Here is a 27,539-nt window from a genome sequence, read left to right as displayed (position 1 = left end):
TTTTGAAGATGAACTAAAAAGGCACGTAAGGGGGTGGGGTGGATGGCGCATGCAACCTTGACAAAATACTACTAAAAGCATGCATGAATTGATCCTGCCCTACAGTAATCAAATGTCTTCAAACCAAATAAGTTTATGGATCTTAAAGCAATCTAGTGGTTGCATGCATGCGTGCTTCTGTCCCTGCGTGTTATGGTGTTTGATGATCCAAGTCTTTTTTTAGGAAAGGCCATCATGGCTAGCTTTACTAAAACTCGAATAGGGTTACACCGTTCACGACTGCACTAACAATATAGTCAGGTGGCTCGTCTAACCAAACAGAAAAGGTCTTATTACAAAAACTATAATTCGCTAGCACATGAGCTGCTTGATTTGCAGAACGAAAACAATGCCTAAACATGACCTTCCCGATCATCGATGCTGTGTCTACACACTCTCGAAAAAATTGCTGATGCTTCTTACCACCATTGAGTTTGCCCGGAACAAAACTCATTTACTTGTGAAGAATCTGATTCTACTTCAACACAATTAAATTCAAGGGACTTTGCAAACTCTAACTCATCTCTCATTGCGATTGCTTCAGTTGTGATCACATCAGCAGCATACTGTATAAATTTGCATTGGGCAGCAAGAAAAGTACCTTTTTCATCTCAAAGTATAGCTGCAATAGCACCCATTCCATAGTCCATGAAGAAGGTTGCATCCAAATTTAATTTAACAAACCTTGCATCAGGCTTAGTCCATCTCCTCTTTGTAGTTGGGATGCTCTTGGCGATGCTATTCTGAAAATTACATGCGATAGCCAGCACCGAAATAGGTCATCTCCATCTGGGTGAAACATATTCATTGGGTTTAACTACCATCCGATCCACCACAGGAACCAACCCCCAATAATTAGCACTTCTTTCATCATTACCGAAGGATGCATTGCTAGTTGTTCGTCCGGTAAAGAAAGTAGGTGTTCTAGGAGTACAGACCCTGACCTATCAACCGACATGGCCAAGTCGATCTGATCCATGATCCCCGTTCTTCTTCATAACTTCTTCACAATAGCTACATGTCAATCGCCTGATTTTCGAACATTGGGTCAGTCGATTTTGGTCGAAGGAAGAAACAAGCGCGGGAAGGAAGAAACTCGCCGGAGGGGAAGAAGAAGGTCGCTGGGCAGGCTACCCCAGTATCTATCTTAGGGTTTCGGGTGGGGGAGGTGGTAGACGGCGGTGGTTGGGGGGCGGTGGTGGGGCGGCGGTGTGGCTTCGCCAGAGAAAAGCTCGTCGTCGGGAGGCCCTAGAGGAATGGCCGAGGGCGGCGGTGGAGGGGAGGGCGGGGCGGCCGGCCTGGCGCGGGAGCGCCACCGGCCGCGGGTGGCGGAGGATGGCGGCTTGGCCGGTGGTACGTGCGGCGGTTACAGTAAGAAGATGAACAGTAGATCGGCTGGAGGTTGAAGAAATCAATCTGACCGTTCATTTCGAATATGACGGTTGGAAACAGATCGACTGACCCAAATCAAATATTCAGTCAACTTACCCCTAACCAATCCTAACTTCTTAGCATGGACGCACAGGTATAAGAGATGCCTAACTACTTCCGCACCTTAATGGCAAACGGGACACACGCCATTTGATCCGATATGTCTGTTTGTTGAGGAATCGTTCGATGATCCAAGTCCTAGTCATGTACTGCTCTAGAAAACATGAAAAAACAAAGATATGGGATCTAACTGAATCGAAAACCCGTGCACACAATGGGGAACGGTCCATAGTATTCTGCGCAAAGATGAAGGATGCTCCTAGACAAAAAGATGCCGAAGATGCCCGGGTTTATGCTCTTTTCCATTTCACCGTGTTTGCCTCAGATCAAACACCACACCAGACGGCGACATGCTCTCGACCTGCACTACGGCATCGAAGGTTCCGCGCCGAACGGTTTGCGGCTACCCGCCGCGTATCTGCCGGCAGAGTTTTCTTAATTTTCTTGACACAAACCATCTCCCGGCAGAGCTAAGCGCTGATGCCAGCCAAGCAACGCGTCCTGGGGTTCCGAGGCCGTGAGACACACCGTGAATTCGCCAGCCGTCGGATGGCGATCGGGCGGCAGCGCCCCGGGCGTCGCCCGGTACCCGGATTCCCTTCACACGTGGCGGACCCCCGACGCCGGACGTGGCCAGAGGCGAGCCTCATCCAGGACGAACGTCGAGCAGCACGTCACAGCGCACTCCGGAACGCAAAGTCGAAGCAGGCATCCTCTCCCCAACGCGGCCACACACCCTCGATCTCCGCTATAAAGCCCGGTCTCCGGTCCCCGATGCCTTCTCGCCCCGCCCCGCTCGTCCACCGCCTCCGCCTCCTGAGAAGCGCCGTCGTCTCCCCTTCTTCGGCGCTGCTGCCGTGCAGCCGCCCGCGCCTCGCTATCCCCTTCGCGCAGCCGCCGCTCCGCGCCGCCGCCTTCGCCGCCGCCTCGTCGCCGCTGCTCCGCCCGGTCGGCGCCAGATTCTCGCTGTTCAGCAGCATGGCCGCCGCCGCCTCCTCCGCCTCCTCCGTCCACGACTTCACCGTCAAGGTTTGCCTGCCACATGTCGCGCCTGCCCCTTCCGTTATCTCAATCCGAATTTCGCATCCAAGTCCCTGCCAATTTTCCGTGTCTGCAATTGCGCTTGCACATGTGCACACCCCTTATCCCGCTGTCACTTCACTCTTGTGTTCTTAACCAATAGTTTAGTTGACTCTGTTTTTCTGCGCGAATTTTGATAAACGCTTCATTTTGTGCCTGCAGGATGCAAGTGGAAAAGATGTCGACCTGAGCACCTACAAGGGGAAGGTTCTCCTCATTGTCAATGTTGCATCCCAGTGGTATGAACTATTATTACTGCTCCTTCACATCTGCTCTTTATCTTTTATGTTCAATTTTTTCATGTCTTGTGAAATTATTTAGAAGTCGTCATGTAATTCTCTTATTCATGTTGCGGTGTATAAATAAACATGTATAATGTGTATATTATACTGTCAAGTTTGCATTCGTGGTATGCATTTTACGCTGTCAAGTTTGGATTGTCATCTGCAAAGTTGAGTATAGTGTGTATATTATACAACTTTAATCTTAAAATATTGTTCTGCTAAATATGCATAGTCTATCACACTAGTTTGTGGTTCATTAGGACCAGCATTTGTGATTAGCATCAAAGTTGTCTAGACATGGAGAAAATTACTCTGATCAAGTTGGTTTGGACTTTGGAGTTGGACAACCTGTTTTTATGTGTGCATATTAAGTGTCATGACGTTGACTTCTGACTAATTCCCCATTTGTAGAGAGATGTAAGTACTGAAAGGACGACCATTTTGTTAGATTAACAAAGATAATTGTAACTACTGCAGTGGCTTGACCAATTCCAACTACACGGAGCTCGCTCAGTTGTACGAGAAGTACAAGGACCAGGGTATGATATATCTGCACATGGATTAGTCCCTGATTTTCAGTTATGACCTATTATGCTAACAATTTGATTTGACCACAGGTTTTGAGATCCTTGCTTTCCCATGCAACCAGTTTGGTGGGCAGGAACCGGGCACTAATGAGGAAATTGTTCAGTTTGCTTGCACTCGCTTTAAGGCCGAGTATCCAATTTTTGACAAGGTAAATGTGTGCTTAATACTTCTTTCTTTTCCTTTTTGTGTCTCTGTTTCAGGCTGAAAGAATGATTGCTTTAGTGTACAGTGTACATTATGACTTGCGTCCATGAACAGTAATTATCATTTGATCGAGGAAAGCTAGTCCAACATGTGTTCTCTAGTTTGTATGCAGTCTGTGTGATATAAACTCTGAAATCGCTATTGGTTATCAGACATTCGGACTTCAGTTGTAGCAACTGACTTTCGTTTCTTTCTGAAAATAGCAACTATCCTAGTTTTGTCGCTTGATTTTTCTTCACATACTACAGTTATCTATCAGAGAGGCAAGCAGCTAGTTGTACTAACTTAACTTCCACCATCTGTCAGGTTGATGTCAATGGTGACAATGTTGCACCTGTCTACAAGTTCCTGAAGTCCAGCAAAGGCAGTCTCTTCGGGGACAACATCAAATGGAACTTCTCAAAGTTCTTGGTTGACAAGGAGGGGCATGTTGTGGATCGCTATGCGCCAACCACCTCCCCCCTCAGCATCGAGGTAAGTCCCGACAGTGCAATATGTGCTCCATTTGATGATCAAACTTCCTTTCCTGATCTTGTGGTGCTTACTCCTTGGATCTTTGCAGAAGGATATCAAGAAGCTGCTCGCGAGTTATTAAGCCTTGTTGCTGCATCAACTAGATGCATTGGTGCATCACCTGAAGCTTCAGTATAATGTTGTAATAAAGGCCGTGCAGTCCGATCTCGTAGTTGTATATGACATGTAATGGATTTCGTGGAGCGTCTTACTTCTGCTGCAGAGATATCCCCTCTATCTGTGTTTTTGTTGTGGTTGCGAGATTCCTATTCCTGAGGAACAAGTTTGGAATGTGATGCATACATGTTGTTCGTGCCTCTGTGTTACCAATGGTGTGTTCGTTGGAAATTTTTCTGTAGTTTGTTTTGTCCGGGCTTTGCTGCAGGCGAAGTTTCCGAGAACTTGGAAAAAACACGTCTATCTTGCGCGAAAACTATTTACATATAGCAATGACATATTTGAGGATGAAGAAGAAGAAGAGGAAGAAATACAAAAATTCTCAACACTCTAATGTTCAGTTTCACAGATAAATCATCATTCCAAGGCCACAAATATCTCCCACATCTCTTTTTGGATATTCCATGTAGTATCAGCCAAATTATCTATTCAGCACCAGCCAGACTGCCCCTAGCCAACCACCGGCTGCCAGCCTACCCCTACCACGCTCGCGGCTTCCTGCAAGCGCTTGGCACAGTCTCCATTGCCGCTCTGCTCTGCTCTGGTACAGCAGTGCTGCCATTTTCAATTCCACGCACTCATCGCCCCATCATCATCATCGTCAGCCATGGTTTCCACGCAGATCCGGCAATCGAGCTGAACATTCGGAATCCACTCATCAAAAATAAACAAACTCCAAAATCAGTTGGAAAAAGTGTAAAGGAAGCCAGCCTTCACCTAATGTGGCTCGGGAGCTGCGCAGGCAGCGCGACCGCAGCCGCGCTACATAAACCCGTCGCCCACCTGCGGCCCCTCCTCAGAGTCTCCGCCTGTTGCTCCACCCCCGCACCGCTCCACGCCAACGCCCACCCCACCGTCGCGGCTGGTCCGACCCGGGGCCCGGGCCCCAGCGCAGGCGTCGCGCCCACCGCGATGCCGTCTTCCTCCTCCGCGCCGACGACGCCGCCGCCCGCCGAGGAGACGACCGCCGCCGCAGCCGCCAGTGGGTTCCGCCTCACCGAGCCCTCCTTCCTCGAGTCGCTCATGCCGAAGAAGGAGACCGGCGTTGACCGCTTCCTTGCCGCGCACCCCGAGTACGACGGCCGCGGCTCGCTCATCGCCATCTTCGGTGAGTGCCTTCCAGTTGCCCCCCGCCCCCCTGCTCCGGCTAATAGTCCATACTTGCCATCGTTGTGCTGAGGGTTGACTGTAGTTGACCTCATCTTTTGGCCGGAGAATTGGATTCCTCCGATGCGGTCTGAATTGGCAATTCGGCTGGATCCCTAGGCGATACTTTGGTCCGACAGAGGTTAAACCGCGTCCGAGTTCTGGTATGGCGTGCCGTCAGCTGGAGAGTGTAGCTCACTAGGTGTTTTGGATCGTCGTTCTGCCCAGTTTGTAGTGTTCAAGTGGGTGGCTCCACTGAGCTGCGTAGCTTCAGAGGATTTTCTGATTCATCACTTGGGGGCTCAGTCGCTGCAGTTTAGGCCCACGTATGCAATGCCTGTACGATGTGGGAGATTAATGAAATGGTTAATTGACTTATATGGGAAGTGATCTGCTGTTTTTGTAATCCTAGATTCCTATTTGCAGCTTATGGGGTGTGACTTCACTTGCTTGTTGTATGGTTCGGACTACTGCAGCAGGCAGCACCTACCCGGTTTGCATGATCCTAACTTAACATAGACTTAGATGTTGCCATGTTGCAGCACATGGCATAGCGCCTCTTGTCGCTAACCAAACACAACCAATTTCTATTGACAAAAAATAAATGCTTCTACGAGTAGTCATCTATGTAAGGACGAGATAAACATGCTCTAAAGCTCACCAGTATGAGGCTATTACAAGTTAACAACTCGCATACATGGTGGTTGGAAGGTTTCTTCATTTGGGGAAGAGCTCAGGCAGGTTACATGGGTATAGCTCGAGTCTCGGACGATCTGTGGTGGATCTGACTCTGGCATGCAATTATTATGTGTATTTCATAGGATTTCATTGTCCTACTTGTTTTGCGCTGATGTGACTTGTATGTCTGATAGATTCTGGAGTTGATCCGGCTGCAGCTGGGTTGCAGAAAACTTCTGACGGGAAGCCCAAGATCCTTGATGTTATTGATTGGTACTTAGACTCTTCCAGAATTTGGAAACTGCACTATTTGTTTATTTATTTTCAGATGCCAACTTCTCTTGAATGATGTATTTGCCAACGAGTATGCTCTTAAATGTAGCACGGGTAGTGGTGATGTTGACACGTCCAAAGTGGTGAAAGCTGATGCTGATGGTGCTATAGTTGGTGCTTCAGGTTGGTCATGCCCTGAGGGTTTGTTTTGTTTATATTACTCATTTAATGGGATACAATTTGAAGCTAAACATTTATTTATGTGAATTAGCAAAATGTGTTAAAACCAAACTCGTTTTTTCCCCTTGTCGTAGTCACTGCAACTTTTTTTTGTTAATGCTGTTCAACTTTAGCATGTACTTGATTATGATTCTATTGTATCTGAGGTACCATATACCAATTATATTGTCTTTTCAATAGTTGCGACCTGTAACGCTCCATGCCTTGAAGAATATCCATATTCTGAAAGGCAATTTTCTGTCCTGATGCCCTGATATGCTAACCTCTGTTTACACTCAGGCGCTCGTTTGTCTGTAAACCCCTCATGGAAGAACCCTTCTCAAGAGTGGCGTGTTGGCTGCAAACTAGTATATGAACTCTTCACGGACACACTTATATCTCGATTGAAGGTAAATACAATATTTAATGCCTGCATTCTGAAGGTTTTATATCACACTCAATATCAATATTTTAATGAAAATCTATTAAGTATGACTTCAGAAAGAAAGAAAAAAGAAATGGGATGAAGAAAACCAAGAAGCGATATCCGGAGCTCTGAAGCAGCTGAACGAGTTTGAAAAGGTTGAAGTGACTTCTTTTGTTGCGTATAGATTCATTTGGTTTACAATTTTGATTCTCCTTTGCATGCCGTTTTTCTTTTTATTATATGTACTCCTTGTAGATTACACTTTGCGCGATAGCTATTGTCAAGCATTGTGAGTATGTGATGTGGCAGTCAAATAAAGTGGTTCAGCTAGGAGATACAGAAAGCCATTAATGAAGTGATTTTGCATATGTACTGCTAATATTGAGTCTATATTCCAGCTAAGAGTGATACTGCTGGCCTTGCACACTGCTTTTTATGATATTCTTTAAACATCTATTTAAATGAGTGGCTCACCTCCACCGAAAATGATTGCAGAAGCATAGTAAGCCTTATGATGCTAAACTGAAAAAGTCTCAAGAAGACCTGCAAAACAGACTTGATTGCCTGAGGAAACAAGCAGATGTAAGAAAGCGATCATACTTCCCCGAAATTTTAGCCGATTTCAGCTATTGTACATGTCTTATTTCTGTTTCTGCAGGGTTTTGATGACAGGGGACCTGTGATTGATGTTGTTGTATGGCATGATGGTGATGTGTGGAGGGTTGCAGTTGATACGCAGGGACTTGAGGATAAGAAAGATAGTGGAAAACTAGCAGATTTTGTTCCGTTGACAAACTACAGGTATGGTCGATCCTGTGGTGTTGATGTTGTAAAGTAGACGATGTAATCTCTTGCACAGACAGTTCGTTGCTCCTTCTAGCCCTCGAAAGGCATTTTATTTTCTAGGGTCCTGTTTGATGTGCTTTGTCCACATGAATACTTCAGGTGCTGAAAGTGCTCATTTAAGGTCTTCATCAGAGAATTCACTTTATTTTTGATCACGTGAGCAAATATAAGGTTATGGAATATTCAAATGAATATGGAATATTATGTGAATAGAAAGATTAATTATTTAGATAAGCAAGAGATAGAGATTGAGTCTGTATCCTTTTTGATTATTACTTGGTGTTCAAGTAAGTGGCGCCAAGCGTCTGGCATTCTGTGACAAGAGAGTGCCACAAAAGCTAAAAGGCAGGTTCTATAGGACGGCGATTCAACCGGCAATGTTGTATGGCTGAGTGTTGGCTGACTAAAAGGCGACATGTTCAACAGTTAGGTGTAGCAGAGATGCGCTTGTTGAGATGGATGTGTAGCCAACTGGCCACACAAGGAAGGATTGGGCTCGGAATGATGATATATGAGGTAGAGTTGGGGAGCACCAATTGAAGAGAAGCTTGTCCAACATCGTCTGAGATGGTTTGGGCATATTTAACGCTGGCCTCCAGAAGCTCCAGTGCATAGCGGACGGCTAAAGCGTGCTGAGAACGTCAAGAGGTCGGGGTAGACCAAACTTGACATGGGAGGAGTCCATAAAGAGAGATCTGAAGGACTGGAATATCACCAAAGAACTAGCCATGGACAGGGGTGCGCCAGAACCATGAGTTGGTTGTGAGATCTTATGGGTTTCAGCTCCAGCCTACCCCAACTTGTTTGGGACTAAAGGCTTTGTTGTTATAACTGTGAAATACGTCTTCCATCCCAAAAATATAAGGCGTATTTATTAGGACACGTTTCACCAACATTTATACTCTACTAATATGTGATTTATGTGATACAAAATCATCATCATAAGTACTTCTGTAGATGATTCTGTTACATCAAGTCCCTATCTGCAGCCCACCATCTTCATGGCGGTAGATACCTACTGTTGTATACAATTACTGCTGCACCACTTCTTCTGGCTGGAGAAGCTATGCCATTTTAGGTTCTCTCGAAATGTATATATGATTTGTAAATCTAGTAACGAGAAGCCAGTGATTCAATTTGGGATGTTTTATTACAAATTTTGTAAACATGATATACCAGACATGTTTTCACTTGTAATTGAAGTAGTATGCTGTTCCCATATCTTATCTTATACAATCTATCCGTATTACCATTGTAAACTAGAAGGTTATCGTCCATATATTGTGTTTCTGATCTATACAAAATTATCTGCAGGATTGAGCGAAAGTTTGGGATTTTTAGCAAATTAGATGCTTGCTCTTTTGTAGCAAATGTGTATGATGATGGGAACCTTGTCAGCATAGTAACTGACTGCTCTCCGCATGCTACCCATGTTGCCGGCATTGCAGCTGCTTTTCATCCTGAAGTATGTTCCTTAACTTTTGGCTTTTCATTTAAACCACAATTATACAAGCACCAGTTTATTGAAATGTTTTTAAACAGGAACCTGTGCTGAATGGAGTTGCACCAGGGGCACAATTGATTTCTTGTAGAATAGGAGATACCCGCTTAGGATCAATGGAGACAGGGACAGGCTTGGTTAGGGCCTTGATAGCTGCAGTAGAGGTGATAATACTCCCTTTGGTGCATCATTTATCAGAGTAAATAACAGTGTATTTGCCTCTGTTATATTTACAACTCCTTAAACTCCTCCTGATGAAGTGCTTAATTTTGTGAAATAACAATAATTTTTTCCCTTACGTCTCAGCTTTTTTATTGACCTGCTTCCTTGAATTCTTGTATATTCAGCACAAATGCGATCTGATTAATATGAGCTACGGTGAGCCTGCTCTTCTTCCTGACTATGGAAGATTCATTGATATTGTCAATGAGGTGAACTCCTTTTGTGTGCTATTATTTCTTATCCATATTCATTCTTGGCTTTCTTAGAATGTTTTATAGGAAGGTGCTCTGTTATTTCACAGGTTGTCGACAAGCATCGTATTATATTTATTAGTAGCGCTGGAAACAACGGTCCGGCTTTAAACACTGTTGGTGCACCTGGCGGGACTAGTTCAAGCATTATTGGTATTGGTGCCTATGTCTCACCAGCTATGGCTGCTGGAGCTCACTGTGTCGTACAACCTCCGTCGGAGGGGATGGAGTACACATGGTATGTGATCAGTTGGTAATTCTTTTATTGCGATATACAATATAGTTCTCTAACAATGGCATCATCCGAGGTCAACTTGGGTCTAGTCCTCTAACGTACGGTGAACAACTGGACAGCGCTAGCCCGGGAGTGCTCGTCGTCCTCTAGTTCCCAAACAATAATTTTTTTATTGCTAATTGAACCTTTTGGATTTTTAAGGTCTAGTCGAGGTCCCACAGCTGACGGGGATCTTGGTGTCTCCATTAGTGCACCTGGTGGAGCAGTGGCCCCTGTGCCAACATGGACCCTTCAGTCTCGCATGCTCATGAATGGTACTTCCATGTCATCTCCTTCTGCCTGTGGTGGGGTTGCTCTCCTTGTTAGTGCCATGAAGGTTTGTCTGGCCAACATCTTTTCCGTTAATGCAATGTGAAGTACTCCATCCGTCCCAAAATAAGTGACTCAACTTTGTACTAACTTAGTACAAAGGAGTCACTTATTTTGGGACGGAGGGAGTATGAAACATGTATTCAGTTACTTTAATGAGGTGTATATTTTAGGCTGAAGGCATTCCAGTAAGCCCTTATACTGTGAGGAAGGCAATCGAGAATACAGCTTCATCTATAAGTGATGCGCCTGAGGAGAAACTGACAACAGGACATGGGCTTTTGCAAGTTGATAGGTTAGCACAATTTTTCTTCTCTCTGTTATGCTCTAGAGGGATACATTTTTCTTAATCTAATGCTATTGATTTTGAGTTCAATCATCATGCATACCATTGCTGTTTTCTCAGGGCTTATGAATATGCGCGGCAAGCTAAGAAGTTGCCACTTGTTTCTTACAGAATCTCAATCAGTCAAGTAGGGAAGTCAAGTATGTATCATATTTTCCCACGATAATTCTTCTTCTGAATAAACTTAGGAGTTCCAACAGAAATTAATAAGAATGAAGAATGACCTCTACTGAACGCTACAGCCACTCAACTTCTTCTGAAGCATTTTTTTTTTCATTCTGTTTTCTTCAGAAAAGCTCTTCTGAAGCATTTTAAGCAGAGACAAGTCATGTTCATCTAACATAATTGAAACATGAAAAAAGAAATCAATTTTTTGGCATGTACAAGTACATTTTTTTACATGTTTATTTACCTTGAAATGTTTCTGCTGTCGAAGAAAATTATAATAAAAAACATGCAACTGTGCGTACACAATTTTTAATCCGCATACGCCCATCATCCTTAAAATGTCATATAAAACTAAAATGTAGTATTAGAGAATTTCTGATAAGTGATAACATTCTCATCTCGAGAGCAAAGACATGAGCTACCTTTTTGATGAAATAAATATCACGTCAAAAGCAAATCTGTAAGGATGAAAGAAAAACAATTCTCATAACAGTGGTTAGAGGAGAGTATAACATTTCTGCACTCGATTGGGTGGAGTAACTAAGAAAGGGAGTTAAAGATTTTGGTTGGCTCGGATCAAAATTATCTCATTGTCTCGTGCTTATTGATATTGTATAGATGAGTGGAAACACTACAACTACTACACTCGATTTTCTTAATGGATGAACAATTTGAAACTGAGACCCCCAAGGCCTTGAAATGTAGTGAACAGAGGGATTAGTCACAGTTACAACTTCTACTGGGCAATATTGTATTGGTAATTTGGTATTTTCTATTGATTTTGGGATGCTGTTCTACTCTAGAATAGCAGTTTATAGTAGATCAGGCAAAACAATTGGGGAGCGGGTATGATGTACTACCTGTGATTCACACTAATTGATGTTGAGTTCATACATTATATTTGATTACTTAACTCAAATGCATTATCTGCAGTTCCAAAACTAAGAGGAATATATCTACGTGGGAGTAATTCATGTCAACAAACAAGTGAGGTCAGTTCCTGATAACTTGTTTGGGTTATCCTGGCATGCTTATATTTCCCTCTCCCCAAAAAGAGAGTTGGTTTTGTAGCATTGTATTTGACCACTGTAAGATGGTTTTTTTACTTATTTAGTACTACCTGTCTCAAAATATAAGACGTTTTTGTAGGTTAGTTTAGCCTACAAAAACGTCTTAAATTTTGAGACGGAGGTAGTAGCTTAGTAGGCATGTATGACTTGTTTATGATCAGTAAGATTAAAAAATGTTTTACAAGTTTTTCTGTCTGGTGGAGCACGAAATTTTTATCTGTACTAGATGTTTTCATTTGTTTTAGACATTACAATTAACTATATGTTATATCCTCTGCTTTACAGTGGACTGTTCAACTTAACCCAAAATTTCATGACGATGCGAGTAATTTGGAGCAATTGGTTCCATTTGAGGAGTGCCTGCAGCTGCATTCCACTGATAGCTCTGTTATTAATATTCCTGAGTATATATTGTTGACAAACAATGGGCGCAGTTTCAAGTTGGTACCTTCTTTCTGTTCAACTAGATGTTATTTCCCTCATTCTCCTTCTCAAGAGCAATAATTTTTGATATCAACTTGTACTTGGTCTTCCTATAATTGTTGATACTTCGGTTTATAAGGACATGCGCGTTAAACTGAACTGCACTATAGTTCGTCTCGTTATAGGTAATGCTTATGCATATATGTGTCATACAAACATGATTCCTGATGCCGGATATTCTCTTATATTTATACAAACATCACTAAAAACCAGCGGTGCATTATAACTTATAAAGGCTTTTCAACCAAAGGAATGTGTAGGTTGGTTAGTATCATAGCACGCAATGGCAGATGAAATTAAAGGCCTTTAAGTTAGACATGCAGAATAGTAGTAGTAAATAATTTGCTCAATTACATGCCCTGTTCATTTTGTCAAGTGTCCTGCTTTCATTTGGTTTTGCTTTGCCTTTTTGCAGTATTGTCGTCAATCCTGTTAATATCAGTAGTGGCCTTCACTACTATGAAGTTTATGGCATGGATTGCAGAGCACCATGGCGTGGACCCATTTTCCGAGTGCCAATCACAATAATTAAGCCTATTGCTCTATCAGGAGAGCCGCCAGTATTGTCACTTTCCAAACTGTACTTCAAGTCAGGTACTAATTATTGTTCTTGCTTACTGGGAGCTCTGATTTAACTTAAATTAAAATCATTATTGTTGCCCTCATTCTTTTGCATATGCTAACATTGCTTGTATTCATCAACATTTGGAGAGTGAACCCCTGGAGGAACTAGGTGGATGATGCCAATGTGCAGATTTGCATCATCTTTCTGTATTTGTTTCTAACCACAAAGAGCCCCCCCCCCCCCCAAAAAAAAGACTGGTTGCACTTTTGTCCCCATGAACACAATAGAATTCTGTCTTTCACCACAGATTTAGTTCAGTTAGGCCATGTTCGGTTAATCCTCTCCCCAAGAGGATTGGAGGGGATTGGCAAGGATTGGTTCGTATTTTGACTTATAAGAGGTTTAAATCCCTCTCAAACCCCTTCAATCCACTCGGATTCAGACGCAACCGAACAAGGCCTTACAGTGTGCTGAAACTCTCTTGTCTCAAATCTTGATTTTATCTTTGTTGATGAATCAGCCACCATACCTTGTTTATTTTGACCTATCACTACTACAATGCTGAACCAAAGAAGTGAGCCTAGCCATCTTGGGTTGGGGAATGGATGTACAATGCCACCACCTAGGAACCAATGATGAACAATGATCATAATTTTGTTTGTCAACCAATACCATCGAGTTTAAAATTTTAAAACTCTGACTCATGCTTTGTTTTCTCATTTCTGTTGACATGCTTCCAGATATTTAATATTTTAACTACTTCCATCTTTTTTATATGAAATAAAGCGTAGTTAGTTTATTTCCATCTTATTGATTGCAGGTCATATCGAAAGGAGGTTCATAAATGTGCCAATTGGGGCCTCGTGGGCGGAAGTTACCATGCGCACATCAGCCTTTGATACTCCTAGAAGGTTCTTTTTGGATACTGTTCAGGTATATACACTACATTGAGATTTTACCTTCAGTCCTATGAGTTAAAGATGTGAATTTTAACGTCAAATGGGAGTATATGACAGATGTGTCCACTGAAGCGACCTATCAAATGGGAGTCTGTTGTTACTTTCTCGTCACCATCTATCAAGAATTTCAGTTTTCCTGTTGAAGGTGGCTTAACTTTGGAATTGTCTATAGCCCAGTTCTGGTCTAGTGGAAATGCTAGCCATGAACCTACCTGTGTTGATTTCGAGGTACTTTTATCAACTTCCAAGACATAGCATCTGGTTTATATTAAATGATGTGCTAAATATATTCATTTGCAACTTGGCAGATTGTGTTTCATGGAATTTTCATTGATCAGAAAGTAATTGCCCTTGATGGTAGTGAGTCACCTATGCGTATTGTTGCTAGATCATTATTAGCATCAGAAAGGCTTGTTCCTGTTGCCACTCTGAACAAGGTTAGTCAAGAATCAATAGAAGGTTATGACTGGTTATTCTTTTGACCAGATATTGACTTTTGTGGCTTGCAGATCAAGATACCTTATCGACCAGTGGATTCTAACTTTTGTCCGCTTCCCACCAGCCGTGATAGATTACCCTCTGGCAAGCAAATTATTGCACTGACTTTGACGTGAGTTATATTTGGTTCTGGTGTAACTGTTTGAGTTAGTCCTTGATGTGGTTTTCACAATCTTTTCTCCCTATGAACCTCTACAGTTACAAATTCAAACTGGAGGACGGTGCTGAAGTAAAGCCCCATCTGCCCCTACTTAACAACAGAATATACGATAATAAGTTTGAGTCTCAGTTCTATAGAATTTCAGATTCAAATAAGGTACACTTCTTTTCATTATAAAAATTTATCTCTTTAATTCCTGTATCTCCAATGGCAGGAGGGTTTATATGTGATTCGAGTAACTGTTGTTCCTGCTGGACTGTTACGAATTGACTCGGATAACATTTAGTTGATTCATTGAGGCCCAAATGACACATATAGCAGTTAGCTGAGTTTAAGAGACACAAACCTAGACTAAGTATGGAATTATACTCTTAACAGAAACATTTTTACCTTTTTTTATTTCAATTATTCTGCTTGCACTAGTCCAGTATGAAAGTATACTTTGCACATGGCTGATGTCATCTTCTACCTAAACATACCATTTTGTTGCCATACTAAAAATAGATGACCAGAAATGCTTTACAACACCCAACTTATTGGTCTTGTGATTTCAATTGTGCCATAACCTTCGGATGTGCTTGAAATTCCATGCGCCCAAGCAAAGATGATGCAGCCCTCTCGCACGGTTGTCATGTGTGGACAGCAGTATAGATGAAGCCATATTTGCGCGCATGCATTTGCGCCTAGATTTCGAGATACATTAGAGAGTTGGAGTTCAGTGCTACATCTTGTATTCATGAAAATACAAAAAGTTCTCAACAAACAATGAATTATATATAACAAGATGTACATGCTAGATGTTTAAGTTGAACTTAGAAATCCAGTTAGAGGCATGTAATCTGTAGGGAAGGCTTACGTTTGCAAGTGCCAAGGTGATTAAATGGCCTAAGGATAGAAGTAGCATATGCCCATTTAGTAATGAAGTATGACACCTACTTTGCATTATGTAATTCAGTATATGATCGGTTTTCACATTATGAAAACCGTGCCGTTTACTATGTGCCAAATAAGGTGATATTTTGTAACATCCAAATACCGATAGCAATTTAGGTATTTTTCAGCATAGTTTCTGTGGCTTCTTCCTTTCAGGGCTATCCTTACTCTTTGACCCGTCATTAGTTTGATCTACATATATAATGCTCTGTTACTGACTTAGAACGTTTCCTTTTTGTTTGAAAATAGTGTGTTTACTCTTCTGGTGATGTCTATCCTAGTTATGTCAAACTTCCAAAAGGTGAATACACACTGCAATTGTACATAAGGTACAGCTCTCCCACCTTCTAAGTAATGCTGTATATATGGTTAGATGACTAATATGATTTTGCTTTCAGCACTGAAGAATCAGAACTAAATAAACCACTATAGCTTGGTTAAGGGCATTGTGTTGTCTTCTCAAAAGCATTTCGTACTTGCAGATATGGCAATTAGTTGGAAGCACCTTCTTTTTAGGAATATAACATAAAATATTTTACTAGAATTACTAAAGAGTCACCTAACTTCGTAAATTCCAATTAACTACAAGCTGAGCGTAAGTTCAGGAAAGTTATAGTAACAGTGAATCATCTAGACGCAACAGAGGAGTAGGGATTAACCGATAAACCATTAATCTGTGGGTCAACTAGGGCCAAGCCAGCAGCAGCAGCAGAGGAGGGAGGACAGCAACATAGCAGCCAGTGGAGGGAGGAGCAGCAACATACTCCCTCCGTTTCTTTTTATCTCGCATATTAGTTTTGTCGTAAGTCGAAACATACCAAATCTACTCTGCCCGGCAAGGAGGTGCCTGCGCTTGTTGGGGGAACCGGGTGTGTCATCGAGGAACTGTCCGGCTGCCGGCGGGATTGAGCGGGAGACGAGAGTAGAGGAGTGGGAGAGCCCAAATTGCCAAACTATTAAGGCGCAGGGTGGCTGGGAGATGGGCACGGGCTGATTTTTTTGTGCTCTATCAGCCCAAACCTGAGTCCATTTAATCGCTCTCTCCCCGATTATTTGTTCTGAACTGGATTAATTGGCTTATCAGACCAAATAATTGCCTCTGGCGGTTAGCACACTGAATTGGACCTATTCGCATCGGTTTGCCTCTGAGCTGCGTTTACTCGGCCGGTTTTTGTAACAGTGCCCCACCAATACTTTGGTGTTCTTCTGACTATATACTGTTTTTAGTCCATTCTTGCCCAATACTAGAGGTTGATATGAATACAAATATGACTAGAGCACCCGTGCTGAATCTTAATAGGATATATAATACTTGTTAATTGGTAAATGGACAAAAGCAAGATTAGCTTTGTGTCTTCTAGGTTGCATTTATTTGATGCTCTTCTTAGTTTGTTAACTATGTTGTGCTTTTATGATTTAATTCAAAATAATTCAGATAGCTATGCATTCTTAAACAGTCTGAGGAAAAAGTAGAGATGGAAAGTAATACTCCCTCTGTCAACTTCTATAAGACTTTTTAGATCACTATTTTGACAGAGGGAGTACATTTTTTTGCACCCTCTGGCTATGGGATATTTTTTATTACATATTTTTGTGGTTATCTTATTTTAGATGCTGTTCATCTATGATCTGTTCCATAAATATATCTTATGGATGGTTGTAGGCATGAAAATGTGCAAATCTTGGAGAAGCTGAAGCAATTGGTTCTATTTATTGAGAGAAAACTAGAGAAGAAGGTATTGCATCTAATACTAAAAAAATGTTGCTAATCGTGCTTTATTGATGGCTTGATGATGATTTTCTTGTTGATTGTGCATCACATGATATGTTGTGACATGGAAGCTGTTATATTTTCCTTTCCTTTTTGGGGACATTGGTTAGGCTCATATAGGTAATGCTGTAGATGTTGCTTAATCGTCCTTTTGGGAATTATCCTGCGCAAGGATTAGAGTTTTGTACATAGGGGACCACCACAAAAGATGTATCATCAACTTACACTATTTAGCATGCATAGAATCACACTCCTATATAGGTTCATACTACTCAAGTTATCAGTTTGTTGTTCACAGACAGATGGAATAAACCACATGATTAAATTGTGTTCTTTCATGCATTCCACTAGGCTTGATACAACTGTATTCTTTTGCTCCATGGGGTAAAACATTATCCTCTTACTATTAAATATTTCAGTTGGAGAATGAGTCTCTTTTTCTCAGTTTGTCCAATTAGTATGCAAGTTGCAAGCGAAGAATCATGCTTATCATTAATTTTGCACATGCAGATTATTTATCTAGCAATTAACGATACAGGGTTGATTTAAATGTTCAATTTAATTGCAGGATTGCATTCAATTAAGTTTCTACTCTGAACCTGATGGTCCTATAATTGGAAATGCCGCCTTCAAGTCCTCTGTTTTAGTTCCCGGGTATGTTCCTTTTGAATGTTCACTACCATCTTAATAAAATAACACATTGTCACCACCATTGTTTATTGTTAATAGAGAACCTGAAGCATTCTATGTGGGTCCACCATCTAGAGAAAAACTTCCGAAGGTACATATCCAGTTGATGTTATTTTGTTAGATATCACTAAAATACCATATCAGTTTTTAAGCAGTTTTGTAATGTTGTTTTGGTTTTATATGTTGGATTGCTTTACAGGGTGCTCCACCTGGGTCTGTTTTAGTTGGCTCCATAACCTATGGTATAGTAAGCTCATTCAACAAGAAAGATGAACAGCATGCTCCAGCATCTTATAGCATTTTGTGTATCATTCCACCATCAAAGGTCAGTAGCACTGGAATAAATTACCAACTCCTTTTAGTTTAACATTATCCTTTTTTTGTTATTATTACTATCCTTATAATGCTAGACCACCAGTTCAGATGTAAATCATATAGTCCCAATAAGGCCATATTAGTTTTCAGCTTTCACCCATGTTTTCAGCTCTATCTATGTTGTCTCGCATATTCAGGGAACTTTTTTATGATTATGTAAATTGCAGGTTGATGATACTAAAGAAAAGGGGGTTTCAGTTGAAACAAAGAAGAGTATTTCTGAGAGGTTAAATGATGAGGTTGGCACACTTCAGTAGTTAGTTAAATGCTATTTACTTGAATTCAGATTGTTGTTGACATTTCTAGCACACCTTTTTTGTTTATATTCTCTCAACTCATGTTACTAATTCTTGACAATTCATGATTTACTGTAGAAGATATGTTGGTAATCTAAATGCTATGTCTATGTACTTTTTCATCAACGATAAATCTTGGTCCTGGATAGATTACAGCAAACTTTGGTTACTTGGAAAGTATCATGAACAATATGCTATTTTTAGCTAATACTCCCTCTAAAGAAATATAAGAGCATTTAGATCATAAATAAATATAAGAGCGTATATGATCTAAACGCTCTTATATTTCTTTACAGAGGGAGTAGATAAGAATGGCTTTACTTTACTGCAATTGAAATCCCTAGGGGCTCATATGATCTTCATAACTAATTGTATTAATAGGTTCGAGACACCAAGATAAAGTTTCTTTCGGGCCTTAAACAAGACAATGAGGACAACAAGTCTGCCTGGACCGAGCTTGTCGCTTCTCTTAAGGTAATAGCGATGACTTCCCTTCATTAATCATTTTATAATCTTATAAATTCAGATACAATCAGAAAGCATCAGATGTGAGCAGTGGCGGAGACAGGCCCCAGGCAGCTCGGGCGGCTGCCTGGGGCGTGATGGTTGTTTGCTTCGTTGACTGTAGCAATTATTGTATGTATAATGCTGCAGTAAGCTACAGTGAACGAAGGCTGCCTGGGTCGGCCTGGGGCTCGCCTAATTCCTGGCGCCGCCGCTGGATGTGAGGATTTCATCGTACCTGTGTGCTATCGAATATATTGATTTGTCAGTACTTTGTTAATACATGTATTCTTCTTACTTAAAACACCAGAGAATCCTATATGCAAGCATTCTTATTCCTTTTTACCATCCTTTATGTGGTTACAGACTAATATGACTCAACCCTCTGAAGGTGTTTATTGTATCGTTCACACCTTCCACTGATCTTGTCAATCTGAATTTTTAACTCCTTTCATGCCTGCGTTTTCCTTTTCAATTTCTTTTTGAGAATATGTTGTTGACTGGTCCCTCTGCCGAATCTAAGTTCTATTCCCTCCATTCCAAAATAAGTGTCGTGGAGGGAATACATACTAACACATACAGTTAATGCATGCAATAAGATGCTATATCTTACTCCCTCCGTCCCAATATAAGTGTCTCAACTCTAGTACAACTTTGTACTACAGTTAGTACAAAGTTGAGACACTTATTTTGGGACGGAGGGAGTATGGGTTTTTTCTTGATAAACATGTTTTATGCTACTCTGCCATTGAAACTTTGAGCTATATTGGGTTACAATATTGTTTTCTTTGATGTCAATTTACTTACCATAATCTTTCCTGGCATATTGCAGTCTGAGTATCCAAAATATACACCTTTGCTTGCCAAAATTTTGGAATGTGTACTTCAGGAATCAACCTCTGATGATAAAATTAGCCATCACAAAGAGGTAACTGATATTGATCCTTCGTTTATGTTGTACTGCATGCATCTTGAATTGTTGGACTGAACAACTATGAACAAAGGTGCTATCTTTATACGAATCATGCTGCTTGTTCAGACTTTCATCACTTTTTTTACGATCTCTATGATTGGATACATGGAACAGTTCATGTTAATGCCCTCTAAATAAATATATGACCGAGGTAGAAGAAATCACTAGGGGCAATCTGATGTACTCCCTCTGTCCCATAATATAAGATGTTTTAAATATCTTATATTGTGGGACGGAGGGAGTACCTTTTACTCTTCTTTTACAAAAGGATCTGATACTGTAGTTGATGACTTCATGCAACCGAATGTTATCATGGGTCTAACTCCTTCAAATAGTGCAACTTTTGCTGATGACAATGCTGGCATTAAGAGTGCTCAAGTATGGGTTGGGATTAAACCGGACAAAACCGGCTATGCGAGGGTAGTTCAACTTCCTTCGTTAAATGTGATGTCAGCAGCAGCGCTGGTTATCTTTTTTTGTACAAGATGGTTTCACGGGTTGGTGCAAAACCAAGTTTGAACATGCCAAACTGGCATGCAGTTCATTAATATATCCTGACGTCAAATATGCTGGCAAAACTGAATTCAGGTCTTACGTGAGTAGAAAACCTGAGCTGAGTTTGTTTCTAATCAGGGACATCAAAACTCCTGTATGCCTATATTGAGTCTATCCAACAATCAGACAATCACATGGTCTACAGTCTTGCATCTTTCACATGATCTATAGCTGTATAACTGCCTATAGAATTCCCCAGGTTAATTTGTTTAGTTAACTAAATACAGTATTATATACAGTGCACTTCAGTCTCACTTCAGATGGCACTGCCAGTTTGGTGCGAGATTATTTCTTTGCTGTCAAAATGTAGATATATTGCCGCTGTAGTTCTGTGTCAGTATTCATGCTCCAATCAGCTATCTTCATATTTATCTGACTATCAAAATTTAATTTTCCAGTAAGAGATTTGTTTCTGACTTTGTCTATGGTATTCTTGGTGTTCAGGTTATTGTTGCAGCTGATGAGGTCGTGGACAGTATTGACAAAGAGCAACTAGCGAAACTTTTGTCTTTAAAACCCGATCCTGAGGATGAAGAATCACAGGTATATGTCATTAATAATTATTTACTATCATTGCTCCTTAATTAATCAAATGTACCAGCTCCTATTGAATGTTGTTTTCCTCGAACATTTACTGGCAAATAGAAAACTAAGAGAAAAATGGAAGAAACAAGAGACCAGCTAGCAGATGCACTATACCAAAAAGGTCTTGCACTGGCAGAGATTGAGTCGTTAAAGGTACATCATCTTTCTTTTAGCATATTTTCCTTTACCTTGAATGTCAAGTTCCTTGAAGTTTATATTATATACTCATAAGATCAGTTGTCATAACCTAGAAGTTGGGTTCTGCATCAGGCTGTTTGATGATCAACTATAGAAACCTTTGTTATATTTGAAATGACCTGGTCGTTGAAATGAGGAACATGCTCCTACTTCCTACTTCATGCCCAGCCAATGTGTATATTCTGGTTTTTTTCTGGTCTTAGCCAATGTATCTAGGGGCCACCTTGGTTTTCGGGCAGATGCAATTCGAGAGTCATTGTGCCTGGTTGCCCTGCCTTGAGAGGCAGATCGAAAAATAGAAAGGCGAGCTCATTGTCGCTGAAGCTCCGCGGTTGTTGCTTCTTTTTTACCTCCACTGCTAGTCAGTGTTGGAAGGGGAGCCTTGGCGCAGCGGTAAAGCTGTTGCCTTGTGACCAGGAGGTCACGGGTTCGAGTCCTGGAAACAGTCTCTTGCAGAAATGTAGGGAAAGGCTGCGTACAATAGACCCAAAGTGGTCGGACCCTTCCCTGTACCCTGCGCAAGCGGGAGCTACATGCACCGGGCTGCCCTTTTTGCTAGTCAGTGTTGCTGGCAGCCTCTTTGCCAATTGCACTCTGGCGGAAGTGATGGAGAAACAGTTGGAAGCAAAAGGGGAGAGGTAGGGATGAAGAGGCAGGTTGACCTAGGGGGGACAAACCAGCGAGGGAGACGGAGTGTGGTGTTTAGGGTTACGGGGTTAGGATCTGCTCTCTGGGCCAGGCTGGTGGAACTGGTGGTGGTGGCTAAAGAGTGCAGCGGCATGCAGTAGCAGTGTAGCACCATGTTAGCAAGACGAGCGGGCACATAAGCAAGTGGTGGAGACGGCGTGGTGGAAACTAGCGACTGGCAGAGATGAAGCCAAGCCCGTCTTGCTACCACTGTGCTACTGCTTCCATGTGTCTCTAGGACAATATCTCTACTCTTATAAAAAACCGAGTTGGTGATGATGGTGTGCCTGCCATCTTGCAATATAGACCGTCCGATCTATATCTGACGGATAGAAAGCAAACTATGGCAATTTTGCAAAAGGATACCCGCACCTCTCTCGTTCATCCTTATCTCCCACAACTTCATTGTTGAGTAATTAAAAAAGGAAGCCTCTGGAACAATCTTGCATGGTGGCCGCTGCCGGCATCGTCCATCCCCATGCCTCTGCTAAGTCCGACCACCAATCACCACCGCGCCCCACTCCTCCTCACCTTATCTCTCATCTTTCTCGATATATCATTTTTTTGATGAAATTCTCGAGATATCATTAGTTTTTACACATGGGATTACTCCTACATGGGTCAATCACAACAGGTGTTTTGTAAAAAAATGCATCTTGATGTTCCGTGCAATGCACGGGCATCTTGCTAGTACAGTACATACAGGTGTTGTATATGGACACCTAAAACGATAAATGACGAGTGGACATGCAGCCACGCGAGGTTGTTATCCCGCCCGTCCATTCCCACATGACTCGTGTAGTTTGAATACATCAAGCGTGTATAATGATTTTCTTGCACCATATACAACTTGTATGGCTTGCGTATTACCTCTGTCCCACAGTGCAGCCTCACGCATTGAAGGCGCTGCACATTAAGTACATGTCAGTCCCACCAACTATCTGCACCACGCTCCCCTCGGTCTTTTTAAATGCCTGGCTTGCTTGTTTCTACTGCTCAACTATTTTTCTCTGTGATCACTCCATACATCACAGTCTCGCCGGAGTTCACAAGCATGGGTTCATCCATGTCCCGGCACAACTCCACACCACCTCCATCACACTCCATCGCCAACACGATTCCCTCTTCTATACTGTTCCTCTCATGTTCATCTCTCTCTCTCTCCCTCTCTCCCTCTCTCTCCCTCTCTCTCCCTCTCTCTCTCTCCCTCCCTCCCTCCCTCCCTCCCTCCCTCCCTCCCTCTCTCTCTCTCTCTCTCTCTCTCTCTCTGCAGTTCATTGGCTCCTCTAGCATCTCCAGAACGGACACGGCCACGGGGTTGTGTTTTTGTAGCAAAATTCCTAATCTCGGGCTGGCCTGCATGAGAGCTTCTGTTCTGTTTGAGGATACCAACCAACCAACCAGGCTGAGAAGCAGCAAACCTGCTATTGGAAATTGGAATACAGGATTGTACATGCATAGCAAGCAAGAACCAAGTAGCAAAAACTGGAGCAACAACCTTCACCATCCTACGAACTGGAGACCATGCACTACGTTGATGAAGGATCCATATATAGTGCAGGCTGGGTGAGTAACTTTTACTTACTAGGAGCAGGCACCATTTACTATGACCCAGGTCACGAACAATAATTACACTGACGGGAACCCTGCACCCTAACCATAAACACAACAGCCTTTCTCCACCAAATTCAGTAATGGCTGGACAATGTCTACTGTATTAATGTTGTGTATTCACTCACTTTCCTAAGTATTGCCAGAGTGTCCAGTTAAGCACTATATTAAGTGTGAATCGCATGGCAGCAATCATCGGTCAGGATAACATCCTCGCGTAGCACCATGTCCCAAAAATCCGCGTCCCACCTAAAACAGCTATAATATATATCTAACAACCTACTACTCCTTTTAGCCCCTCATTCTCTTTGCCTTTGTCTGGTAGGTGACTTGGCTTGGGCACCATACCTTGGTCTTAGCTTTGTACATTGTCAACTGGCAGTCTCTAGCCTAGAACATGTATTTGTGTTAGTGTGTATATTATTAAGTAGTATTAATTATGAAGATATCTTTCTTTCAGCCTGATGAGTCAACCGAGGCATCTGCTAAAGATGTTTTTGAGGAGAATTACAAAGAATTAATTAAATGGGTTGATGCCAAATCTACAAAATACGGCACTCTGACCGTTTTACGTGAGAGGCGCTGTGGAAGATGTGGCACGGCACTCAAGGTATATTCTCCCTACCAAGCACCAGTTCCCTTACCTGTATTCTTAGCATTTGCAGTTGCGATTCCAGCTTTTATTGGGACAGTTATGACAACTTTAATGAAAAGGAACGGTTGACTTTGTCAAATAGTTCTATGACTGAGTGCCCAAGAGATCTTAAGTAAATACATATGGCATTGGTGACTATCTTGTTTAGTGGATCTAGTCCGCACATGTATTTTGATTGCCTATGGTTGTTAGCTTAGCTTTGCTTGGCTTAGCAAGTGGTATGTCCATTATTTTCAATGGCCAACTTGTCATTGTTATGAAAACAACAAAATATTAGCCATTACTCTTACGTCTTACCACTCAATAAAGTCTCACTCCCACAACCCATTTTGTTCTCTCAGTTCACTGATAAACCTATGCTAATCAAATTAACATTTGCACAGTTTGCTTATTCTTAGTGAGTAGAATTTTTATCAGGCTCCATTGTAACTAACATGCTATGGTTCAACTGTATTCTGATGTCAGCACTACCAACATAATTTCCACTGCCACATTATCAGACAAATCTTTGCACATAGGATGGATATTATTACTATTATACTCCCTCCTTTCACAAATATAAGATTTGTGAACGGAGGGAGTTTGAACTGCCTGGTCTATTCGGGATGTAACATTGATGAAACCATAGTATATTTAATAGTTGAAAGACCTCTATCAAAACAAGATTGGCACAATTTCTTACTTGCATTTTATTTTTCATAAAGAATTAAAGAACCTACTGATTCTGTTTTACTTGTGAATTCATGCTTAATGTTAGCTATCTTTGTGGTGGGTTAGGTTCTAAACGACATGATTCAAGAGGACTCTGAGCAACCAAAGAAGAAGTTATATGATCTGAAGATCCAGCTGATTGAGGAGATAGGATGGGCACATGTATCGGCTTATGAAAAGCAGTGGATGCATGTCCGCTTTCCCCCATCTCTGCCTCCCTTTTAATTGGGTATGCTTACCATTTATTCCGGCATCAGCAGGTTCAGTACTTTGTGTCATTGTTGGATGCAACATTTGTCATTTCAGGGATCTTCCATTTGACATTTCAATTCTTGAAATGGTAATAAGGCATGCAAGCGCGGCCACATTGGATTCTCTGTTCGTCCACTTTTGCTTGCTTGTCGAATTCTTGGCCGGGATGATTTAGGTTATCGATTGTAGTTCCTTTGAGTGACCGCATGATTACGCTGCTCATAGCCTCGTATACGCCTGAACTTTAGTTTGAGGGCATGTATGGGCAATAGTAAAACCATTTTCCCAAAAGATGAGCTAGTAGACTACTCCCTCCGCCCCAAAATAAGTGTCTTAAGTTTAGTACTCCCTCCGTAAACTAATATAAGAGCGTTTAGATCCTAATATAAGAGCGTTTAGATCACTATTTTAGTGATCTAAACGCTCTTATATTAGTTTACGGAGGGAGTACAAGCTAGTACAAAGTTGAGAAACTGATTCACAAAAGTTTGCGGCGAGACAATTGGCGGTCTACTGGTGGCACCTTTGGCGCCAATGTGCTGCCATCCATCTGCTCCCTCTATCCATCGTTGTGTTGCTCCAGACGTTGACTTTTTGTTGGTGTGCATGCTCAACTCCTTCCCATGGTGTTCAATGTGTTGAGGTGAGATTTGTGTCCCTTGCGTTCTCAGTTGATCTTTGCTCTTTGTTGGCGTATGAAGCCCACCCCATCTTGCAAAATGCTCCGGTTGTCCTTTTGGTGGAGCTTGCAGTCAAGTTTAATGTTCATCGGTGGTCTCACGGTTTGTATTGCTTGCACCTTGTGGGTCAATGCCGCTGACACTTGTTGATTGACTTTACCCCAGTATTGTGTTATGGGGATAGTTTCATGTATGCGGGTGGTGCTGTGCCAACTTGCAAGGTCTCGATATTGTGATATCCTCCCACGGCACACTCCATTAGCGTCCTTGTCTGTTTTTGTGGTGATGGTGGTTGTGTGCACCGGCAAGGCAGTGCCTTGTCATGGGCACCCACTTTGCTCTTTTCATTTTCCCCTAATCTAATCTCCTAATGCTTGCATATATTCATGCACATGCACTACATCAAAAGTCCATGGTATATGCAGGTTGATGGACCTTTTCGTCATTAACATACACTAGCAAAAGGGCTCGCGTGTTGCAACGGGAGAAAAAAAAACATCACACAGTACAGACAGACGCAGACCCTCAAACGCACATCCTCTCAGCCCTATAAAAAAACATACACACACCCTATCCCTATAAGCACCTTCGAGAGACTGAGTCGGCACATTAACTTGAGATTGACGAAGTCGCCATATATGCCTTTGCAGTTGACAGGAGCGTTTAATACTTGAATCCTGGTCAGTTAGTTACATAAAATATCAGTTTTTTTTCTTTTGTACAATGTTATCATCTTCCTTAGTAGGTAACAGTTAGATTGTTGTGCCTTCCATGTGGCTGGTGGACTAAGTGGCGGAGAAATGATCTTTAGGTGATATGCTGATGGTACGATGAGAAATTATGTAATGCTACCACCCTCTTATGTGTTAACCTATTAAAAATGAGGTAATTACACCACTAGTGCTTGAACTTGCCACAAGTGTGCACTTTAGTGCCTGAACTTGTAAAATATATCGAATTGGTTCTACAACTTGGCACGAACATGCAAATACGGTTCGAATCTCATCGTTACACGTCCACGATGCTGACGAGGCATGTCAGCGTGGCATGTGGCCCGTTGTCAGCGATCGGTAGACGGGCGTGTGGTCTGGTTTTGCAAATAAAGCCCTGAAATTATTTTCTTCTTAAAAAGCCCCCTAAAATTATTTTCTTCTTAAAAAAACCCTTGGAGATAAACAACAGTACAACACAAACTATAAAAGAACTAGACGGTGAGGGTTCGAACCTGCGACCAATATTTCACATGTAGGTGTGGCTAGCCAGTAGACCCA

The 27,539-nt window shown here is 41.9% G+C and overlaps 2 protein-coding genes across 2 annotated transcripts; both read left to right on the top strand.

Moving 5' to 3' along the window:
- Positions 1 to 2,164: 2,164 nt before the first annotated feature.
- LOC109732425 (probable phospholipid hydroperoxide glutathione peroxidase) lies at positions 2,165 to 4,525 on the top strand. The gene is made up of 6 exons (XM_020291600.4): positions 2,165 to 2,559; positions 2,773 to 2,849; positions 3,372 to 3,433; positions 3,512 to 3,630; positions 3,993 to 4,160; positions 4,249 to 4,525. Exons 1-6 carry the CDS (start codon positions 2,305 to 2,307, stop codon positions 4,279 to 4,281), a joined length of 714 nt encoding a protein of 237 aa, XP_020147189.1. The 5' UTR covers positions 2,165 to 2,304; the 3' UTR covers positions 4,282 to 4,525.
- A 287-nt stretch (positions 4,526 to 4,812) lies between these two features.
- On the top strand, positions 4,813 to 25,711 carry LOC109732424 (tripeptidyl-peptidase 2). The gene is made up of 34 exons (XM_020291598.4): positions 4,813 to 5,484; positions 6,395 to 6,473; positions 6,583 to 6,656; positions 6,993 to 7,102; positions 7,194 to 7,274; positions 7,615 to 7,701; positions 7,778 to 7,920; positions 9,280 to 9,430; positions 9,508 to 9,630; positions 9,814 to 9,897; positions 9,990 to 10,177; positions 10,376 to 10,550; positions 10,717 to 10,838; positions 10,950 to 11,029; positions 11,991 to 12,049; positions 12,413 to 12,567; positions 13,026 to 13,204; positions 13,996 to 14,108; positions 14,192 to 14,362; positions 14,443 to 14,571; positions 14,644 to 14,744; positions 14,831 to 14,948; positions 15,975 to 16,054; positions 17,389 to 17,461; positions 18,065 to 18,150; positions 18,226 to 18,277; positions 18,386 to 18,511; positions 18,729 to 18,800; positions 19,239 to 19,331; positions 20,194 to 20,289; positions 21,334 to 21,432; positions 21,535 to 21,627; positions 24,431 to 24,580; positions 25,403 to 25,711. The coding sequence occupies exons 1-34, from the start codon at positions 5,097 to 5,099 to the stop codon at positions 25,559 to 25,561; spliced, it is 4,089 nt and encodes a 1,362-aa protein (XP_020147187.1). The 5' UTR covers positions 4,813 to 5,096; the 3' UTR covers positions 25,562 to 25,711.
- Positions 25,712 to 27,539: the final 1,828 nt, after the last annotated feature.

This window comes from Aegilops tauschii, chromosome 6 (genome assembly GCF_002575655.3).
Source record: "Aegilops tauschii subsp. strangulata cultivar AL8/78 chromosome 6, Aet v6.0, whole genome shotgun sequence".
Classification (NCBI taxonomy): Eukaryota; Viridiplantae; Streptophyta; class Magnoliopsida; order Poales; family Poaceae; genus Aegilops; species Aegilops tauschii.
This window is presented reverse-complemented; position numbering and strand designations above follow the sequence as displayed.

What these genes read in the sequence shown, in the direction of transcription:
- LOC109732425 (XM_020291600.4), top strand. Translation starts at nt 2,305, where the DNA reads ATGCCTTCTCGCCCCGCCCCGCTCGTCCACCGCCTCCGCCTCCTGAGA. An exon ending in TCCACGACTTCACCGTCAAG is followed by an intron (nt 2,560 to 2,772) that starts GTTTGCCTGCCA and finishes TTGTGCCTGCAG; the next exon opens with GATGCAAGTGGAAAAGATGT. An exon ending in GTCAATGTTGCATCCCAGTG is followed by an intron (nt 2,850 to 3,371) that starts GTATGAACTATT and finishes TAACTACTGCAG; the next exon opens with TGGCTTGACCAATTCCAACT.
- LOC109732424 (XM_020291598.4), top strand. Translation starts at nt 5,097, where the DNA reads ATGTGGCTCGGGAGCTGCGCAGGCAGCGCGACCGCAGCCGCGCTACAT. An exon ending in CAAACTGTACTTCAAGTCAG is followed by an intron (nt 13,205 to 13,995) that starts GTACTAATTATT and finishes TATTGATTGCAG; the next exon opens with GTCATATCGAAAGGAGGTTC. An exon ending in GTATCATTCCACCATCAAAG is followed by an intron (nt 18,512 to 18,728) that starts GTCAGTAGCACT and finishes TGTAAATTGCAG; the next exon opens with GTTGATGATACTAAAGAAAA.